The sequence below is a fragment of the Eriocheir sinensis genome, chromosome 28, assembly GCF_024679095.1.
Source record: "Eriocheir sinensis breed Jianghai 21 chromosome 28, ASM2467909v1, whole genome shotgun sequence".
Lineage (NCBI taxonomy): Eukaryota > Metazoa > Arthropoda > Malacostraca > Decapoda > Varunidae > Eriocheir > Eriocheir sinensis.
The window spans coordinates 12,530,688-12,550,149 of NC_066536.1; the positions used below are offsets into that span (position 1 = coordinate 12,530,688).

At 40.7% G+C, this 19,462-nt stretch overlaps 2 protein-coding genes across 2 annotated transcripts in view; one reads left to right on the plus strand and one right to left on the minus strand.

Moving 5' to 3' along the window:
* Positions 1-201: 201 nt before the first annotated feature.
* Positions 202-13,923, minus strand: LOC127004545 (N(G),N(G)-dimethylarginine dimethylaminohydrolase 1-like). Its single transcript, XM_050872384.1, has 7 exons — positions 13,595-13,923; positions 12,019-12,192; positions 11,549-11,651; positions 10,852-10,949; positions 10,207-10,302; positions 9,874-10,002; positions 202-9,448 (listed from the first exon to the last, which is right to left on the minus strand). Exons 1-7 carry the CDS (start codon positions 13,691-13,693, stop codon positions 9,317-9,319), a joined length of 831 nt encoding a protein of 276 aa, XP_050728341.1. The 5' UTR covers positions 13,694-13,923; the 3' UTR covers positions 202-9,316.
* A 1,247-nt stretch (positions 13,924-15,170) lies between these two features.
* Positions 15,171-19,462, plus strand: part of LOC127004706 (glutamate receptor ionotropic, kainate glr-3-like) — a 56,945-nt gene continuing 52,653 nt past the window's right edge. Inside the window, exons 1-2 of the mRNA XM_050872798.1 lie at positions 15,171-15,188; positions 15,769-15,901. Of these exons, the coding sequence (XP_050728755.1) occupies positions 15,171-15,188; positions 15,769-15,901 (151 nt within the window). The remainder of the gene's footprint in view (positions 15,189-15,768; positions 15,902-19,462) is intronic.

The window sequence follows — 19,462 nt, forward strand, 5'->3', positions numbered from 1 at the left end:
GAGAGCAGTGTTAGTATTGCAAAAAGTAGATGAACATGAAAAACTGGACACCAGCTTACCCCCCAGGAGAGGTCCCGGAGATAATGTATTGTACAGCAGAGCTACAGATAGATGGATAGATGCATGCAAAATGTAGAAGTACCAGAGCAAAAATATTTTTTTGTATTTCACACATGTAAGGTTGCTAAAGTAGTCACATCATACTATGGCACTTTTATTTGTGCAGTCTCACTGGTACAATAGTATGTTTGCTTCAATATAAATGCTAGAATAGATCAAAGCTAATATTTTTTTTAATTTTGGTAACAAAACTGAATCTTTCACCTACTTGACTTACTCAATAGCCTGGCCTTATAGACTGCTTATATGTACAGGAGCTGCCGCTGCTGCCGTGCAGTGCAAGCAGCTGCTGGTGTGTTTCACAGTACAGTTCATGAGTCAGTGTCAAGGCTGGCAGCAGCACGGACGCTCGCTGCCACAGCCCCTATGCTGCCGGGGACTCTTTGCTCCGTCCTTGCTTTACCTTGAGCTGCAAAGAACCTTGGTCCACAAGTTGATGCAACAAGTACACATCCTTTTGTAAATGTAAATGGCTAATTATCAAAGCTAGGCAAATGTTGATAATGTCCTAATATAATTTTCTTCCCAATTTCATATCTTATCAAATATTAAAGCAAAATTATTCATCCAACTCAAATATCCAAACAATTTTTAAACACATTGGCTAACTCAATCCTTTCCGGATATCTCCAAGATCATGAACACAGCTGAAGGATGAAAACAATGTTGTACATGTTTCTGACACTAAGCATCATTACCTCTGAAGCAAATGTTATTTTGGAACACTTAATATTTAAAGTAAACTACGTCCAAAATGAAAAATAAATTACCATGTATTTATGAAAAGGTTACAATGGGACTAACATTTTGCATGCACTTTTATTGGCTGTTTTGCCATAAAAACTAAAATAAAATAACCTGCCCCATTTCACATCTTGCTGGAACACTGGCCACCTAAGAACTGCTACTTCACTAACATGTACTGTCTTGCTGTAACAAGGGACAACGTCTGGGTCACATTGTTTACACACATGAAACACCTCCGTGACAAACACCAAGGCCAAGGCGCCTGGACTGGCAACAGGACACCACGTCAACTCATCAAAGGCAAATTACATTCTATTCAAATTAGCCAAAAGGAAGTGCAACAGCAATATGAATCTGATAGGCATTTATGATTATCTTTAGTCTGACTGAATAAAGTTTGACAGTTCTACTAGTTTAGTAAGACACCACTGTAAACAGTTTACTGTTTCCACCAACGAATACTAGTTCTCAAGGGTATCACAGTGGCAACATTGGTGCTTAGTAGAATTTGATAAGAAGGCTACAGTAAGGCAACATTTGCTACAAACACATGGCAGTGCCTGCATGCAGCAATCACACATTAATTTTTAAGTGGTGACAAAACAACTTAATTATCAGCTTTCCAGAATGTCCACAGAGTAAGCAGTCATCTTGGGTAGCTGCACCATTCCTTTGTGAATTGACTAGCAGATGCATGTGTGGGTGCTAAGTCACAAACTAACAAATCGCACACATTCTGAACACAAATTTATGACATCTTACTAAACACTAGACATAACTATTCCCTTTTTTCCTGCAGGCTCACAGTTACTAACATGAATACATGTAGTTTGTAAGTTTCACATGATACAAATTACAACGAAAGATGAACCAAATGAGAATAGCCGTTCAACGCCTTCAGTGCTGCCTCGGGTCCATCGTCACGTCTGTGCCATGGTTCAGATGGCAGTGGATCACCAGTGTTAAAAAATAAATTCTAAGCACAACTTACATCAACTTATATGGAGCATTATGCACCACAATGTTGCATTGGTGCACCAAGAAAAAGCACAATGTAGTTTGCATCATATTCCTGATTGATATTAAAGACAAGAATAGCACTTCAGAGTATGTTATGCAGCACTTGCCAAAACCAATAAGTAGAATCTCAAATTTCTATTGAAAAAAACAAAGCCAAAAGTAGCATGATGACATCAATATACATCAATGCAATAAAAGAATAACATTGCGGCATCCTGACTACATCACTACAGCAATAAGGTTTAATATGAAAAATTACTTTACAATTTGCCTCTCATAATGATGATGATCAAAATTCCATAATTTAGTTAATTTTTCTCCACAAACCCTGGAGATGAATAAATGGCTAAGACCAATATTCTGTTGAAAAATCAAAACACAATAATATGTTAACATTGCTGATTTTCATATGTTAAAGAAGCTTTGAATATCACTGAATGTTACTGGCATGCTTGCAGACTGTGATTTGCAACAACAAGCCTGGCGACATTCAGGCCGGGTGGTACTGACATGAAGACAGGCAAGTCAAAATTTACAATTATTCTTTAGGACTAAGCTAAGGTGAGTGGACTTTAGCATGGATATATGTCTAGGGGCTTGAATTTATCCCTCAATTGAACATGTACATAGCCTTGAAGGGCTGTAGGGCCATAGATCATATCTCTTGTGCTTGACATTAACATTCATGGCCACATAATGCTGCTGCTGATGCTTTTGTTTCACTCCTGCTGCTTAGGCTGTGCTAAAGCTTTGAATATACGGGAAAACACGGAGCTGCAACACAAGGTATGCACAAAAATCTTCTTTCCTGAGCATGCAATATTTGCATCATGGCAGAGTGCAGAATAAGTTTCTGATACTAAACCTGTATTCTCAGAAGGGTGGCCACCCTGTGGTGTAGAGTCCCATGCATAAGTGAAGGGAAAGTTAGGCTGCATCTTTAAAACATAGCTTAAAATAATATAAAATAAAATATAATAACAAAGGTGGTTCAAGGATGGAGCACTTGCAAATTTAGTTGGATAAATTGGATATATATGGAAATGGAGGCAGGCCAATATGAGCATGACTCAAATTCTGTAGCTACAACCAGGTAAATACAACTAGATAAATACACACAAAACAAAACAGTCTATGAAAATTCAGCATCTTTCCTGCAGTAGAAGTAGCACCTGGAGTTTGCCTGGAGCAGCTGTGAGGTGGACAGTGCTAACACAGAGTGAGTTCCTGAGATCCTTCTCCTGATGACATGAAGCAGCACTCATTGGAAAAGTAATGTACCAATAGTGTTGTAAAACAATAATACTGCACCAATGTCTAAAAGACAAGCAAATCAGCACATGCAAAAAACAATTGCCTGGATTGATATGAATGGAACTGATGCATTCTACTTAACATTCAAAATGTCAATGTAACCTTCAGATCAGACACTTTTATCACAAAAACTGATAACATTTATACTGCTTAAGACACTGCAGAGACACAAACTTCGCAATCTATTAACTGACATTCCACACAGCCAATAACATCAAATAAAACTTTACAACCTTTTTATGCAGACCCAGGCCATGAGCCAAAGACAAATGGCTGCCCAACCTAAGGCCGCAGCCACACAGGGAGTGAGAAAGCGAGTGAGAGCGAGACCAGCAAGGCGACTTTCTGTGGCCACACGAAAAGCGAGGTGAGGCGAGGGTTGCCATGGCAACACGACTCGCAGTCTACAGACAGACCATCAGATGATATTCTGGACGTCATGGCATACGTGCTGAAATCGCTTTTACAAGAGAATAGTATGATGAAGTGCCAAGTGTTCTCATGGCTCAAAAAAATGTGAGACACGTCAGTGCTTAATACCAAAGCTGTGCCTGTGCATATTTTACATGATAAACAAAGAAGAGGGTGTCAAGTCAGTAACAGATGGAACAGAAAAACTGACAACTTGCAGATAATACATGGGGTTTAAAAAGCTACTAAAGTATTGGCAAACATGAGAGAATCAGAGCATGTTCCTGCCATGAAGGAGTGTAGTGCGGCGACTAGGCCTGATAAGGGAGCCTCCCATAACCCACTTGGCGAGTGGGGTACCTCTTTGGCCGACTCGGTAAGGAGTGGCTCTCCCGTCACGCTGGTCACAGGTTCAATCCCAGGCAGCCGGCGAATACCATCTCCTTGTCTTGATTAATTTCTTATGAGTTTCGATACACGCAGAGGACGTGTGGGGCCGAGAGAATAGTAGAAAAGAGAAAATAAAATCTTGGGGCATTTCACTGGTGGCATAGCGGTGGGCATCCTCTCCTGAAATTCTGTTAAGTTTCTCCGAAGGGGTAACTGGTAGGATGGCCCATGCTCTCCGTGGGTAATAGAAAAGGGGAGAGTTGGAGGTATGTCTCTACGGGGGCGTTGTGGAATAGTGAACCGATAGTGGTCACTGTCTAAGGTCTCAATGCACAGAAATTAATCTACATAGGGGGGAAAGCCGTGTAGTGCGGTGACTATGCCTGATAAGGGAGCCTCCTATAACCCACTTGGCGAGTGGGGTACCCCTTTGGCCGAATCGGTATGGAGTGGCTCTCCCGTCACGCTGGTCGCAGGTTCAATCCCAGGCAGCCAGCGAATACCCTCTCCTTGTCTTGATTAATTTCTCGTGTGTTTTGATACACGCAGAGGACGTGTGGGGTCGAGAGAATAGTGGAAAAGAGAAAATCAAATCTCATTGCATTTCAGGAGCAGTACATACCCTGGCAACACTATAATACCCTAGCGACAGTGCACACATCATCCCTCGCCCCCGCCCGCGTTGGAGCACACAAGGGATGAGGTGAAATGTTTTTATAAATAGTTCTGTGCTTCCCTTATTCGGCGTTTTAAGAAAAATCTGTATACACCACTGTGTTCAGGAGTCTTTTCTCTATAAGATGGAATTGTTCATTTTAGAACTCATTTCATAGGCGCTGCAAATGGTACCTATATGTAAAATGTGTTATAAACATTACGGAGTGATAATTTAACTCCAACTCGTCACTATTTATTTAGTTTTTGTTTTATTGAGTTTTTACAAACATATTCAAGTTCTGCAACCACTGCGGCATCTAATGATGTTAACCAAAATGCCCTATCTAATGTATGAGGTGAGTTACGGCAAACAATAGAGAGGCATGTCTGTGATGTCACTCCTTTTGACCGAGCGATCTTGCGCAAGAAAAGTTAATTGTCAACTCTTCTCGCCTACCAGCTTGCTTTCTCGCCATTACCTGCTCACTGCCAGTGTGGCCATCTCCATTGCTTAAAATGTATATTAAAGCTTCTTGCTCTCGCTCGCTTTCTCGCTCCCTATGTGGCAGCGGCCGAAGGTTCAAAGGTCTGACCCTCCACCTCCTGTTCTGTAGCTGCACCTAAAGCTGCCTGCACCACACACTCATGTGCCATGGAGTCACCACTTTCTAATGCTAAATAAACTAAATAAGTCAGAGGCAAGCATTATAATCATGCATTTAAGCCTCAGTGGGACCAAGAGATCATTCTTTTGCTAGCACTGGGTACAAAATGAGAGTGGTGGCAAAAAGTAAGTTAATTAAACTCATAGATGGAGAAAGAAAAATTTCTACAAGGTGTTGTGTTCATATTCTTCCCTTGATTCAAATCAACCACCTAAAAAATTCCTTGCACTTTTCTGTATCATCAACTTGCTATGCTGACTGACCAATTTAGTGGCAACATCCTATCTTTAAGTGAAAGATGAGGATCTCACCCTTCCTATTTGACATTTTAAACTAGGCTTACCACACTTAGCAAGTTTCAGGTTTTCAAGGCTTTTACTTTATTGACCACTAGAGGAGTAGAAGCATACAAATTAATGTTCTCGATGAATGCCAAGACATATATTATTATATGACAACTACTAAAATAGCAGAAAATTCCTATATATGGATATTTAAAATATCCACGGCAACAATAGGACTGCGTGTGCTCTCCTATAGCCTAACCTGACCCGCTACAGGTGGTGTAGCACCATGAGCTTTAGGTTGTGAGAGATTATGAATTTGAAATAGAAATAGCAACATCATGCTTTATGATGGAAGAATAAAAGCACATGCAAGCTAAAAATACTCTTTGTATAAGACACTTTGTTTTGAGGGACAAGGGGAAAAACTGACTCACTGTAAGCATTAACCGCAAGTTTCCTACACCTGCTGAGTGTCAGCAATTATTACTACGAGCAACTATCACCGAGTCACGTCCCAAACACTTCACTGTTCACTTGATAGCAGAGATCTCACTAGACTTGAGAATACAACATTATGTGGAAACAAATTTTTGCAGACATGTTATACAGTGGACCCTTGATTTCAAAGAATGAGAGAAAGGTTTCTAAGAACCTGGGAATTCAACTTTTCTAATTTAGAACAATTAAATTGTAAACCATTTTGCTTGAGTGGTGGTGTAATTTTTCCAAGATTAATGCCACTGATGCCCCACGCCTGGCTTGGCAGTGCTGTTTCTTCACATGGAGAGGCTGACATTTTGTCTTTTCATCCTCTTTGTTATTGTGGTAATGCTGAGACAAGAATGGTGCTCATTCACCATCAGTTGTATAGTACTGTCAACTCTGATGCAAAGCTTTGAAGCTACTTACTTCATGGTTGTGGGTAACTAAAACAACAGTACTTCCACTCTGAACGGCGAAGGTCAAACATTCAATGAGCAGCTACTGGTGTCAAAAAATGTTTGCTCTGAGGGCATTGTTGATGACATTTGTTTTAAATAATATTGACAAATGAGATGCAGTGCATTATCCTCATGCTCAAAGCCAGACACAATAAATACAACACTGCTGCCGGGCATGGTGGTTGGTGGACATCCCGTGAATTGCAACTGGATTTCAGAAACTAGAATTTTGTCATGAATATCAGAGATTTAGAAAAATGATGTACAGTATATATTATATGAAATAAAGGGTCAACTGTATTCATAAAACTGATGAACTAAAATATTTATTTCAAAATATCTTATGGGAATCAATCTCTAAAATGGTGACTAATATTATATAGATAAAAATTCATCAAGATGAGCACCACGGTGGGTGAATCCAAACTATGAATGATAAGAAAGTTGACAAAAATATTCCAAAAGAGACATTTCATGGTAAGGATATGAAGCTGTGCTTGAGCATTCCTTTGCCTACGATATGTGTCAAGAAGTGTTCAGCCCATCAAGCACAGGTCCACAGCAAAAGTACATGAGCTTTGTGAGGACAAAAGAGGAAAAGAGTCAGAATACAATGATTAGTACTAGAGCAATGTAAGAACAACTACGTATGTTCCTCATGTCACAACATAAATGTTTAAGTCACTCCAAAACAGTAGTATATATGCTGAGTACAACCGCTGAGCTGAAGTACTCATGAATGTTATCGTTCCATTAACAGAAATAGCACCCTTCACTCTAGAGCCATAAGCTAAGAGCAACATACTCTCAGCAAGTGTCACAACTTAATCAAGAATAATGTATACATGATATTTTTCAGGTGTCTGTTACAAACTATGATCAAGTCTGTAGTATCCTAACCAAAAGAAAATAGATGACATCATGTGAGATGCTGCCTCGTAGTGCCTATTGATGGACAGGTGCAAAACCATGTTCAAAAGTACGTTTAGAATGATAATAGGCACAATAAGTTATCATGTAATTAATAACTAAATAAATAGTAAATTCAGCAGAACTTTACTACTCTGAAATACCGTGACCAAGCAAATCATTACTCAGTTAACTGATCTCATTGGCATTATGAATGTACACAATTATTAAAAAAACAAATTTCCTTAGCATACCATGGAAATAGGAACTGCTTTATCTTCTTACATTTCCTTACAGTGTTGAATGATATGAGAATGAGTGTACAATATGAACACTCACAGAGAAAAACCAACTTGTATTCAATTCAACATCTGACAACTTTATCAAAGGGTTCTACTAATGCGGTATACGTCACAACAGATCAGCAAGTACGTATCATTCATTTCAACATTTAAACAAGTTTGATATATATTGCATAACAAGTTTCAAGCTCTCCATCACAATAATTCGGTATGACGTAGGCATTTTCCCTTCAGTTCTACCATCACCCTTGCTAAATAGTCATTTTCGTGCTTAGTGCATGATTAACAATGCACAAATATATTTACAAGCAAGAGTAACTGAGTGAGCATAAAAGGCATTTTCACACTTCATAGAAATGCTTTGAAATTGCCACCTCTGCAGCTTTTAGGATATTGCTTCCCCTGTGGTCACATCTCACCAGTTCACTGATGTCATGACCCCAGAGCACTGGGACAGGTAGCCTTCGGCTTGATTTTGGACACTGTTATATTCAAACCTGAGAAGACGTCTCATGATCATTGGTGATCAGCGTTATAATAAAACCTATACTGAACTTGATGTTAGTTTTCAAATTAGCCAAAGCAAACCATAAAACATAATGTGAGAACTGTCAGTGAAAAGAAGCTGGAAAACAACTTTTCTATGACCTTTGTACAAATGACCAGATCAACAAAAAATATTACAAGTATTATTGATTTACTATCATTACCTTCTCAGATTACAAAGAGGGATTACTAACTTTACTTTATCATACAAAAAAGAACATAGTTGTTGCAATGGAAGTAAAAAAAATGATCATATATCCATAACTGAGCCAAAATATTAACATCTCATTTTGGACAAAGCATCGCAATTCATAAAAGGTCTTGGCAGAAATGAGAAAATGAATGGTGAGGAGAAGCTGCCTTTAGGACATACGCAACCACTGCCAGTGTTGCAATAGTGTGGCTAATCAAGCACCGGTATTTCAGTATTATAAAAAAAGAAAAAGAAAATCTGCAGTAGAAAAACAGAGACAACACCTGTAGCTAATGGGTTGTGAAGTACACACGCTATCATGTACATAAGTCTCCCCATAGTGAAGGGTCCAGCTCTATTGTCATTATTATTTTGCATCAATGTTGTGAAAATATGTTTCCATTTACAGAACTTATTTTATGCTTATGTCTATTTTGCACTGACTTTAGTTAACTGGAATACTTATCAAGATAGCAGTTACTCAGATCTCAAACTTTCTTCAGTTCAGTTCAAACTGCATAGGCACTTAGATAATTGCCCATCGTCAAAAATCTGCTCCTTCAGAACTAATCGTACAGGATGTTACAACTGATAAACTTCTCTTTCTATCTACGGTGACTAAGCATCTCACGTGGCAAAGATTGATTCAGACAAGGCATTGGAATGTTTACTGGCAGTTGTGGCAAAGCAACTCACCCAGGGACCTGAGGCACACAGACGGTGCTGCTGCTGCTGCCGCTGGATACACTGCCCACCATCAATGAAGGGAAGGTGTGGCCCGTCCAGCAGCAGGTCAGGTACACTTTTCACTTCCTCACATGATGTTCTTGAGGTGGCGAGTCTTGCGTATGAGGATGCTGCAGCAGGTGAGGCTCCCGTCGGCCTTCTCCATCTCTGAGAAGGTGACCGGCTTCAAGGTCCAATGGGATAGTTTTTCCTCAAATATCTGAAATGAGGAATACAATGAATGTCAATCCACATTTTTTTTAATGACTGAACAAGTTGTCTCCATTTGTCGTATGCTCTGCACAGGGAACATGGATATCACTTACTCTTGTTATAAAATGAAACTTCATTTCTGCAGACATTTAAACAGCCTTTCCACAATCATATATATATTACTGTGCATGTGAGCTAATTATTCAACTTTCAGGTGGATAAACACTCTTCTCTACTAATCAGATATTAACTCTTCAATACACTTAACATATTACAGCATTAATGCAGGGAATAGTGAACTGTGTAAGGCATGAACATTCACTTCCCTTGGCAGAGATCTGCTTGTGGATACCATACACCACAAAAATTTCAATCACTCAGTGCACTCAACTCAATACATGTAACCTCCAGTATGGCGGCTGTGAGCCTCACCTTGGCTGATTCCGGGTACTCTTCTCCACTCCGGTGCAGCATGAACCCGTTGGCAAAGACAACATTGGCAGCATTATTATCAGGCACGGTCAGGGTTTGGTACCTAAACGTGGCCTCTCTCTCAATGCGCTGCAATAAAATAAATATTCAGGTTAAATTAAATTCCACCGACAACAAACATTTTATAAACCTCAACTTGCTGGAACAGGCACTAGTGATGTTCAAATTAAAGGAACCATGAATTGGGGGTAAAGTTTAGGGGACTTTAAAGCTAGAAATCAATAGAGATGTAACTGTCACTGCCTAAATGATAACCTGTTCCCATATCCTTACCTTCAATATGCCTTTTGCTTCCGGAGTATTGCCAACACAGATGACATCTGGCCCTGCCATGGAGAGCACTGTCTTCAGATGTAAAGAGTTGTCAACCTGCAAAGCAAACTTGGATGAATAAAAATAAACTCTTTAGGTAGAGGAGTTGTCTCGTACTTGTGCAGACGTGAGAGACAGGTGATCAGTGCCACCTGTGTGCAAGGCCAGTGGCACATGAAATGGGGAGGCCACTTCCTTTCCCCATCCTGTTTAGCATCCCTAGTTACAATCACCAAATGTGCCCAGCAAGGCTAAACTATGCACACTACTTACACAACCTAAATGTGAGAAAAATCAAACATATTTTAATTGTTATTAGAAGATGGAATTAGGTTTGGAAAAGATGTAGACTACAGAAATTATTTAACAGGTAAATAAAATTGTACAGTGGAGGTGCAGGTGGACTGAGTGATGAGAACTCCTGTGGAGAGGACTATAAACTTATCATAAAACCTTGCAATTATTTCTGATACAAGCTATAAGAAAACCATTTGAGCCATCATGTGATATGCTTATCATAACAATATAATATATAAAATTGTGATGTATTGAATGATCAACCATTTGATGGTTAGAAAACAATCATAAGATAAAAGAAAGTCGAACCTTGATAGGCGTGCAGGGGAACTCTGGGAAAGCAGAGGCCAAAGCACACGCCCCGGCCTGGTTGGTGCGCTGAGACAGGCCAACGAAGAACTCCTTGCCTAAGAAGAGAGCAGACAGTGTGTGTGAGATGAAAAGAGAAACAAAAAGTGGGAAAATTGGACATCTGAATAGAGGAAGGATACCTAAAGAATCACCATAGTTTGTGACTCTGGCAGAGATTAGATTCCACTGGGAAATTTTCACGAGTTCATACATAAGAGAAAGGAGCTCCAAGGAATCACCTCAGTATGTAACTCTGGCTGTCAAAATTAATGATGACATCATCCCACAGAAATTATTCTGATAATTCTGTCAGTCCTACCAGGTATTGACAGACAAATGTTTAGAAAACTTCCCACAGACCTGAACAGACTTATGCCAAAATAGTTAACATTCAAAATTAACCTTTCTTTCTAGAGGCACTATAACTGCTTTGTTTCCACCTAACCCTGACTTCCTCACTACAGTCCTACTCAATGGGCAATTTTTCAGACTATATGCAGGTAAGTAGAGCATGTATAACACTCCTGACTATACCTGACACTGTATAATGCTCCTTCATACTGAAGACACCCATAGAGTATATACTTCATAAAACAGTTAACAGGAACATTTTGAATCCTGTCCATGCTGAGGCCTTGAAGCCCCGAGTTCTCACCTGTGAAGAGCACGTCTCCGCCATCAAGTGTGGCTGATGCATCAGATATCTCAATCACCGGAAGCTCCAACTCATTCTTTAGTATTGTACGCATGTACTCAACCTGCAGGTAATGAATATCATTATTTATAAGTGCAAAATTAATGAAGAAAACATATTTCACTCAAACTGAGGAGAGAGGATTTCTATATGCATCGGTTCACCATTACTTTGCTTCAAGCTACTTATAAATGGGTAAACATGTATTATGAATAACTAATCAATGTTTAAAGAACAGGTTTGAACACATTTAGTTGTCAATGTCATCATGATAATCCATTTCCTGTAGCCAGGATAGGAAATCAAAATTCAAAATGGCTTCTGCCAAAAATGATAAAAAATAAGGAAGAACACATTATATATGGAGAAAAGATCACCTAGTAACACATGGATGTGTGTGGTGTGTACATCATTGTATATCTTCCACATACCTCATTCTTCCTGGAAGCATGGCCGGGCTTGGTTAGGAGGGCAGTGCCGTTGCACACAACAGCCACGTCCTCCACAAACACACAGTCAGGGTGGTTCTCATCAGCCGGCAGCTCAATCACGTCCAGGCCAATCTCTCGCAGTGCTGCTACGTATGTCTCATGTTGCTTTCTTGCCTTCAGAAGAAACAAAAGGAGATAAATATTATCATCTTGAGGTCAAGCACCCCCATTAGGTTACATATATGTTCACTCGTCTCTTTGTGATGCTAAGGGCTTTACTCACCTGGTTCTCAATAGCAAGACAAGGAAATATACTGGTAGTACAAAAAGATGGGTGGGCCTAAAATTGATGGCATGCCAGCCTATAAGTTGATAAATCATAGTGGGACAGCTACGTGTGACTATATGGGCTGGAAGTATGTGCCATAAGCAGTGTACTTGTGTTCAGTCTAGAAAATCATAAAGCAGATTAGATAAGTGAGTGTGTAGGGCAGACTTGAACTTGGCAAGTGTGTTTGTTCCTACTACTGTACTTCATCCAGAAGGGAATTTCAAAAGAATATAACTCGGTTGCTGAGAAGTCATGTTGTGCAGTCAATAGAAGTAAACTGACGAGACACCTTGAATATATGACCTCTAGTGGCTGACTGGAGAGGTAAATGGAACAAATCAAAGGATTGGATAACTGATTGGTTGTGAAATATCTCCCAACATTTGATAAGGTCTGAACGAATAAGCCGTCCTTTGACTGAATATAGATTTAACGACTTGTTGCTGGTATTAGGGAAGGGAATGCAGACCTGAAATCTGCTTGATCCATCTTCTCTAGGGGGACTCCAGCAATTTAAGATCTCGAAGGTACTGGATGAGCCATACTGAGGAGGAGAATTCAAAAAGGGGTCTAATGTGGGTCATGTATACTGGAATCATGAAGGAGGAAGATCGGTTGATTGTGCTGTGAAGTAGATTAGAAGCTAGGCCATTACCTTTGCACACAATGGAGCAAATGTGGGTATGACAACACAAGGATGAATCAATAACAAACCCAAGATCAGAATGAGGGAGACAGAGACACGCCAATCCTCGTCGACAGACCAACTTGGTCAGCTAGATTTCGATAGCCGATAGAGTCGGTATGTTGGCACTCTGCTACGGGCCGCCTTTGGCAAAGGCCCATGCTCCCTTGTGCAGGGAGGGTGCAATCTCTTCCCTCTTAATGGGCTGTCTTCGGACAAGGGCCTGTTCCCCTAGGGATACTAAGGGTAAACCTAAAAAAAAAAAGAAAAAAAAGAGGGAGAACAAACTTAATTTCATTAGTACACTTGACATAATAGTCAGAATAAAGATGAAGCAGACACCAATGAACTATACCCCATTGAAAGCCAAATACAGGAGATTCAGAGATGTTAAGTGAAAGGCCCCAAGACAGTGCCGGGGAAACTTAGAGACTGACAACCCTTCTAGCAGGCCTACAAGGGAGCCAGGTGAGGTGCCGGCAGGTGGGCAGGGCCGGGGAGTGCCATGCAGGGGGTGCCATCAGGAGCCGCCGCCAGCACCCCGCCCCTCAGCCACTCACCTTCGCCAAGTCTATAGCGCCGGAGATCCCTTGGGCGTTTGTCTTGTAGGAGTCCGGTATTCTGCAGACGATGGCGTGCGTGTAGCGGAAGGGCGACATGGCTGAGGCGCGGCGGGGAGAGGAGTGACAGGCCGCAGCACCTTCACCATCACATACACCGAATCGCCCCCGCCTCCCGCGTTCCCATATGTGTGCAAACAGCCTAACTAACCCTGATTTATGCTTTCCACACGTGCGGAATATGTTAATGATTATGTTTTGAGTGTAAAGTTTAATTGGTCACCCGTCATTTGCGGTTTATGGTAGTTTTTTGCGGTATATACTGGTACTTGTAATGGTGTAAGTACGACAATTTCTGGTAACCTCTCTGCTACTGTTTACATTCAGGATTACCTAATTGTTGTATATTTTTAAAAGCATCCCATTATGACTGATTTCCAAGGCCAGAGAGGATATTAGCTGGGTTTTCATGGGTGTTTTTCCCCGTTCAAGGCGCAAAAGACGGGTAAAACTATCATAAGCATCGTAAAACAGTCCATGGAAATCTCAGCAACTTAAACCTATATAGGACTCCATTATGACGATTTTCCAAGGCCAGAGAAGAAATTAGTTGGGTTTTCATAAGTATTTTTCCCGTTCAAGGTGAAAAAGTCGGGTAAAACTATCAAAGCGGCGGGTGAGTGAAGAGATGCGCCCCCGTATGTATGCTCCCGGTTAGTTAGTTATGCATGGGTTATCGTAGTCATCGTTTGCTGCTTCAAGACTATCGCAACAACCCCAATTACGATTTTCAAGCATAGGCCTACTTAACATATATAGCCTCCCCTTAAAACCGTTGATGGTTAATGTTTAGTTAGCGAGTTGAACGGATAAATCTTTTTCTTCACTATATTAACATGATTTATCCGTTCAGCTAGCTAAGAAAACATCAACAATCAATACTTTAACCAATACATAAGAACGGATAAATCGCCGTTGCTAGAGGTGATGGGATTCTCGTATTTTTTGGGTGGTTATCGCACATCTAGAAACGGTGCCGCCGTCTCTGTTTACATTGTTTTTACACAGCTCATCCCTTGTGTCCTCACGTTGCTGTATTGGCTTGTTAAGAGGTGGTAGGACATAAAGCCTTGTGGAATAAATATGAAGCTAACTAGACATGCGGGAGACGTTATTTATAGAGGCACTAACTTTTTTCAATGGCAACACTACATCTGGGTGGGGTTGGTCACTGACAGCATCCGCGTATGCCGTCATGCCAAAGGAATTATTATCCTGAATTTCTAGCGCCGACCACTGGGACGTTAGAGTAATTACTGGAACCAGAAAGAGCTAGAAAGTAGAAAGAGTTAGAGAGTAGTAGGCTAACTGACACTTTTTTTGTGGACTGCCTTAATTAAAAATCAACTCTAACATCAAACTTACAAATGAAAGAACAAATAGATCATGATTATTTTATTGAGTCTCTTTAAGTATTAGCTATCATTGCTATTTGAAAGAAAGACCTATCCACTCAGTAATATGGGGAACAGTACGTAGATGTGTGATAGTGTTTTATAGTGAGGAAAGATAAATAATGTACGCCACTGAAAGTGTGAGAAAAAGTAGAAAGAATTAAGAGGAGGAGGAGGACCTTTAATTGAAGCAATACAGGTCAGAAGATGAAGAAGAAGTAAAGAAATAAACTAGACATTGGACACTCAAACGAGTGCCCCCGCTGCCAACACTGTCTGGTCGGAGTGCTCAAAATGTGAAAATATGCATTTTTGACGTCGGTGACCTTGACCTTTGACCTTTGACCTTGAAAATCGAACTCGTCCGGTGGGGTGCCATTAGTAGTCCACCTATAACGTTTCAACATCCTAGCTGTAATGGTTCAAAAGTTATCGCGTTACAAAAAAAAAAAAAAAAATACACAGCTGAAAACATTACCTTCCGCAAAATTCTTTTGCGTGCGGTAATTATGAAAAATATAGTGCTAGAGTGTATTATTACAAATAGTGTAATGCCATTGAAAAGCAGTGTGTGAATAAGCAAAAAAGAGGATCAAGAGGAGGAGGAAGACCTTTCAAGCGATACAGGTAAAAAGAAGTGTGATGTGTGTGTGTTGACATGCGTGACGTGTAAACAATCTTGGTTAAAAGCCGGAAACGAAGAGAGAAAAATAATCAAAGGACACTAAGGAAAGAAGATCAAGGAGAAGAGACCTAAGAAGCGTTACAAAGCGTTGGAGGTCGACAGAAGAAGATGAAGAGGAAGGTGTGACGTGCGGTGCGTGGGAGGCGTGCAGTCATCTGAGACACGCAGGTGAGTCACTCTACAAGTGTTGACTAATTAGACGTAATGAGTGTGGGATTGCGTGAACCACGTGGATTGTTCGAATTCCACTTCTCCATATTTCCACACAATCTTTGCATGTCACGAAACACACGATAAATTAATCCAGACCAGGAAAGGTTTTGCCGGCGCCGGGGATCGAACTAGCGAGATGGGAAAGTTACTCCTTAACCAGTCGGCCAAAGAGGTAACCCCCCTCTGCTCAGCTGCTCTTCTGTATTTTACCAACCTTCAAACTTACGGGAAGTAAAGATCAATACAACTGTGAAAATTGCAATGAAATATGTGTGGAAACTCGCGCGGCCGCGGGTGGCGAAGCCCGTAGGTAGGCTAGGTGAGGTACGTTAGGTTAGGTTAGGTTAGATCAGGTTAGGTTAGGTCAGGTTAGGTCACTTTAGGTCAGGTTAAGTTAGGTCAGGTTAGGTTGGGTTAGGTTAGGTTAGGTCAGGTCAGGTTTGGTTAGGTCAAGTTTGGTCACTTTAGGTTAGGTTAGGTTAGGTTAGGACTAGTCAGGTCAGGTCAGGTTAGGACTAGTCAGGTCAGGTCAGGTTAGGTTAGATTTAGTTTAGTTGGACTTACGAAGTTTATATATTTATTTATTAATTTATTTATTTATTTACGATAAATAAATGTGTGATGTGCTTCGCGCTGTGCCACTGTAGTCATTGGCGGCTGAGTAGGCTTTAGCAGTGAGCCACGGGTTGACGCCCCCCACGGCCCTCACATATTTTATGGGTATTTTTACAGTTGCTTTGATCCTTACACTCTTTCCAATTGCTTTCCCGGATGTTTGAAGGTTAGTAAGATAGATATAACAGCAGAAGAGCAGAAGATATCAGCGCGTTAATAATACCAATCTTTACCCAAATAAGTGTTGTTTCGAGGCAAGAAAATAACTACTTACAGGTACAGCAGCTGGATATTAGAAAAAAAATGTTCTGTAGGTGTTGGGGGTTAATTTTGGTGAGTGGTGCCTCCAACTCCTCATTTTACCAAGGTGCTCTGTGGGTGTGTTTGGGAAGGCCAGGAAGTTAGTGTGTGACAAGTATATAATAATAACCCCAACATATCATCGTTATGTTAGTGGTGTGGAGGTTGTGATGAGGCGTGACCACTCCTCCTAACAGTACCAAGGCTGGGCAAAATGTAGCTATGGAGACAGTCACAGCTAGGTAAACATACACACATTTGTCATATATATTTTTTAGATTGTTATTAATATGAGGTGGACTCAATGCTCATTTATTTCAGTTATTCATTCCATCCGCCTCTCTTTTCTCCCCGGCCAGGAACTGCTTATTACTGATGTAGCTGTATTTTCTCTTGCCTTTTCTATAACCCACACCCACTTTTCATATTCAGACAGCTATTTAAGATCATGCAAGTGTTGTTTGCTGTCTTGTTTTAATGTGCATCATGCGCTGGAAGGGTTCCGAAAGGAGTCAACAAAAGTACTACACCACTGAGAGGAAATGCCATGACAAAATCATGCATAGGTATATATTTGCCAAAAGTGTGCCTGATTTTATTGACCAATCGCCAGACAAATAAAATAACTGAAATAAGCTTTATATAATTTCTTCACCAAGCCCATCGCCTTGCCCAACACCACAACCAACCATACATCATTGCCTGCCGCCTCTAAATATTTTCTAGCAGACCTGAGTGGTCTATTTTTTAGACAAACTTAATTTCTCTATATAATAGGATGCATTTTCACGTGGAGATAGACGTTAGCATATAGATATAACCAGAAAAAGAAACAGAGCAAATTTGACAATAGCTTACTATTCTAGCGGCGACAGGTTAGTATCCATTAGTTAATAGTGAGATTCTGCAAGTAGCTTACTGGTACTCTGCTAGTAGTTACTAGATTGCAGCAATATGTTGCTATTTTAACAATGATAGGTTACTATCCGATGAGTTAAAAAGGATTTCGTTAGTTTTTAAATAAATCTGTGACTCAAGGAAGCCAAGTGTTCCATGCCTCAACGTAATTGCAATTTTGTTAATTATCATACCAAAATGAACCTCTAATTGATCTATTAATTATTTAGACCTAATTAAGCAAAATCATGCGAGTAAATATAAGCTGCCTCAATTTGGCGTTAATTTCAGATGACCGACCATGGCGCTGCATATATATGTGCATTTTCTCCATATCTTAGAGGTGCTTTTATTCTTCTCTCTCTCTCTCTCTCTCTCTCTCTCTCTCTCTCTCTCTCTCTCTCTCTCTCTCTCTCTCTCTCTCTCTCTCTCTCTCTCAGTTCTGCGGTAAACGGTGAATCTGAAATGAATCTGAGTCTAAAAAAATCATCAGCAAGGTGACCTACTAGCTTTAATATCTCCCTTACTCTCCTTTCTTCATCACCTTCGTTCCCATATCTTTAATTCTTTATTCTCTTCCTCTCTATCTCACCTTCAATCCCGTACCTCTCACTCCTTACTTTCTTCTCCTCCACCTTACTCCTTTCTAATCACCTTCAATCCCGTACCTCTCACTCCTTACTTTCTTCTCCTCCACCTTACTCCTTTCTAATCACCTTCAGTCCCGTACCTCTCACTCCTTACTCCCTTCTCTACCTTACTGTCCTTTCTTTCTCACCTGCATTTCCATACCTCTCTCTCCTTACTCTTCTACCTTACTCTCCCCGTTCTATCCCATATCTCACTCTCTTCACTCCCTTCTCTACCTTACTCTCTCCCCTTGTGCCCTTCTCGGTGGCTCCCTCCTCCCCTCCCCTTCCCCTACCTTTCACCCATCAACGGCGGTGGGCAGTGAGTGGAGGCGGAGAGGGACGTATATCTTATTTATAAACAAGGTCTCGAGTGGTGCATAGCTAACGGGCACACACACTTGAGGGCGCGTGGGTGGTGAAGCTACTCCGGCACTATCCTCCTCCTCCTCCTTCTCCTCCTATTCCTTCTCCTCATCCTTGTTTGTTTGTTGGTATGGATGAGCCTCTAGCCCGTATACTTAAACGCCTCAACACCTCAGTTCGCCTGTTTGAAAAGACTCGTGGAAGTTGCTGAGCTTTTCATGGACTGTTCCGAGATGGCAGTGATACGTAATTTTACACATCTGCACCCTGAACTATAAAATCGCTCATGAAAACCCAGTTAAGCTTCTCTATGGCCTTAGGAAGCAGTCGTAATGGAAGTTCGATACGTTTAAGAACATTGATCTCGTTCTCCCTCGTTAAGACAGAGAAGCCAAACATTTGCCGGAGTTGTGGTGTAGAGGTGGATGTTGTGTCTTTATATAATTTTTGTTTGATAGTGGGTTGATATAGATGACTCATTCAGCATAGCGAACATCATACTTCTTCGTCGTCGTCAGCTGATTAGCCCGTCTTTATGCGAGGTCGATGTTTTTGATTAGTCGCTTCCATTTGCCTGTCATCTGCCATGTTGGTATTTGTTTTTTTTTTTTAACAGCAATGGGCACACAAAAAAAAAAAAAAAAAAAAAACTCCCTACTGTCTAAAAAAGAATAAGAGGTGGCCGAAAGATAGGTCAGTTTTGGGTATG

Excerpts from the sequence above, each read along its gene's own strand:
- LOC127004545 (XM_050872384.1), bottom strand. The coding sequence starts at position 13,693 with ATGTCGCCCTTCCGCTACACGCACGCCATCGTCTGCAGAATACCGGAC. Across the intron at positions 11,652-12,018 it reads ATGCTTCCAGGAAGAATGAG|GTTGAGTACATGCGTACAAT; the intron begins GTATGTGGAAGA and ends CATTACCTGCAG. Across the intron at positions 10,303-10,851 it reads TCCCCTGCACGCCTATCAAG|GTTGACAACTCTTTACATCT; the intron begins GTTCGACTTTCT and ends TTTGCTTTGCAG.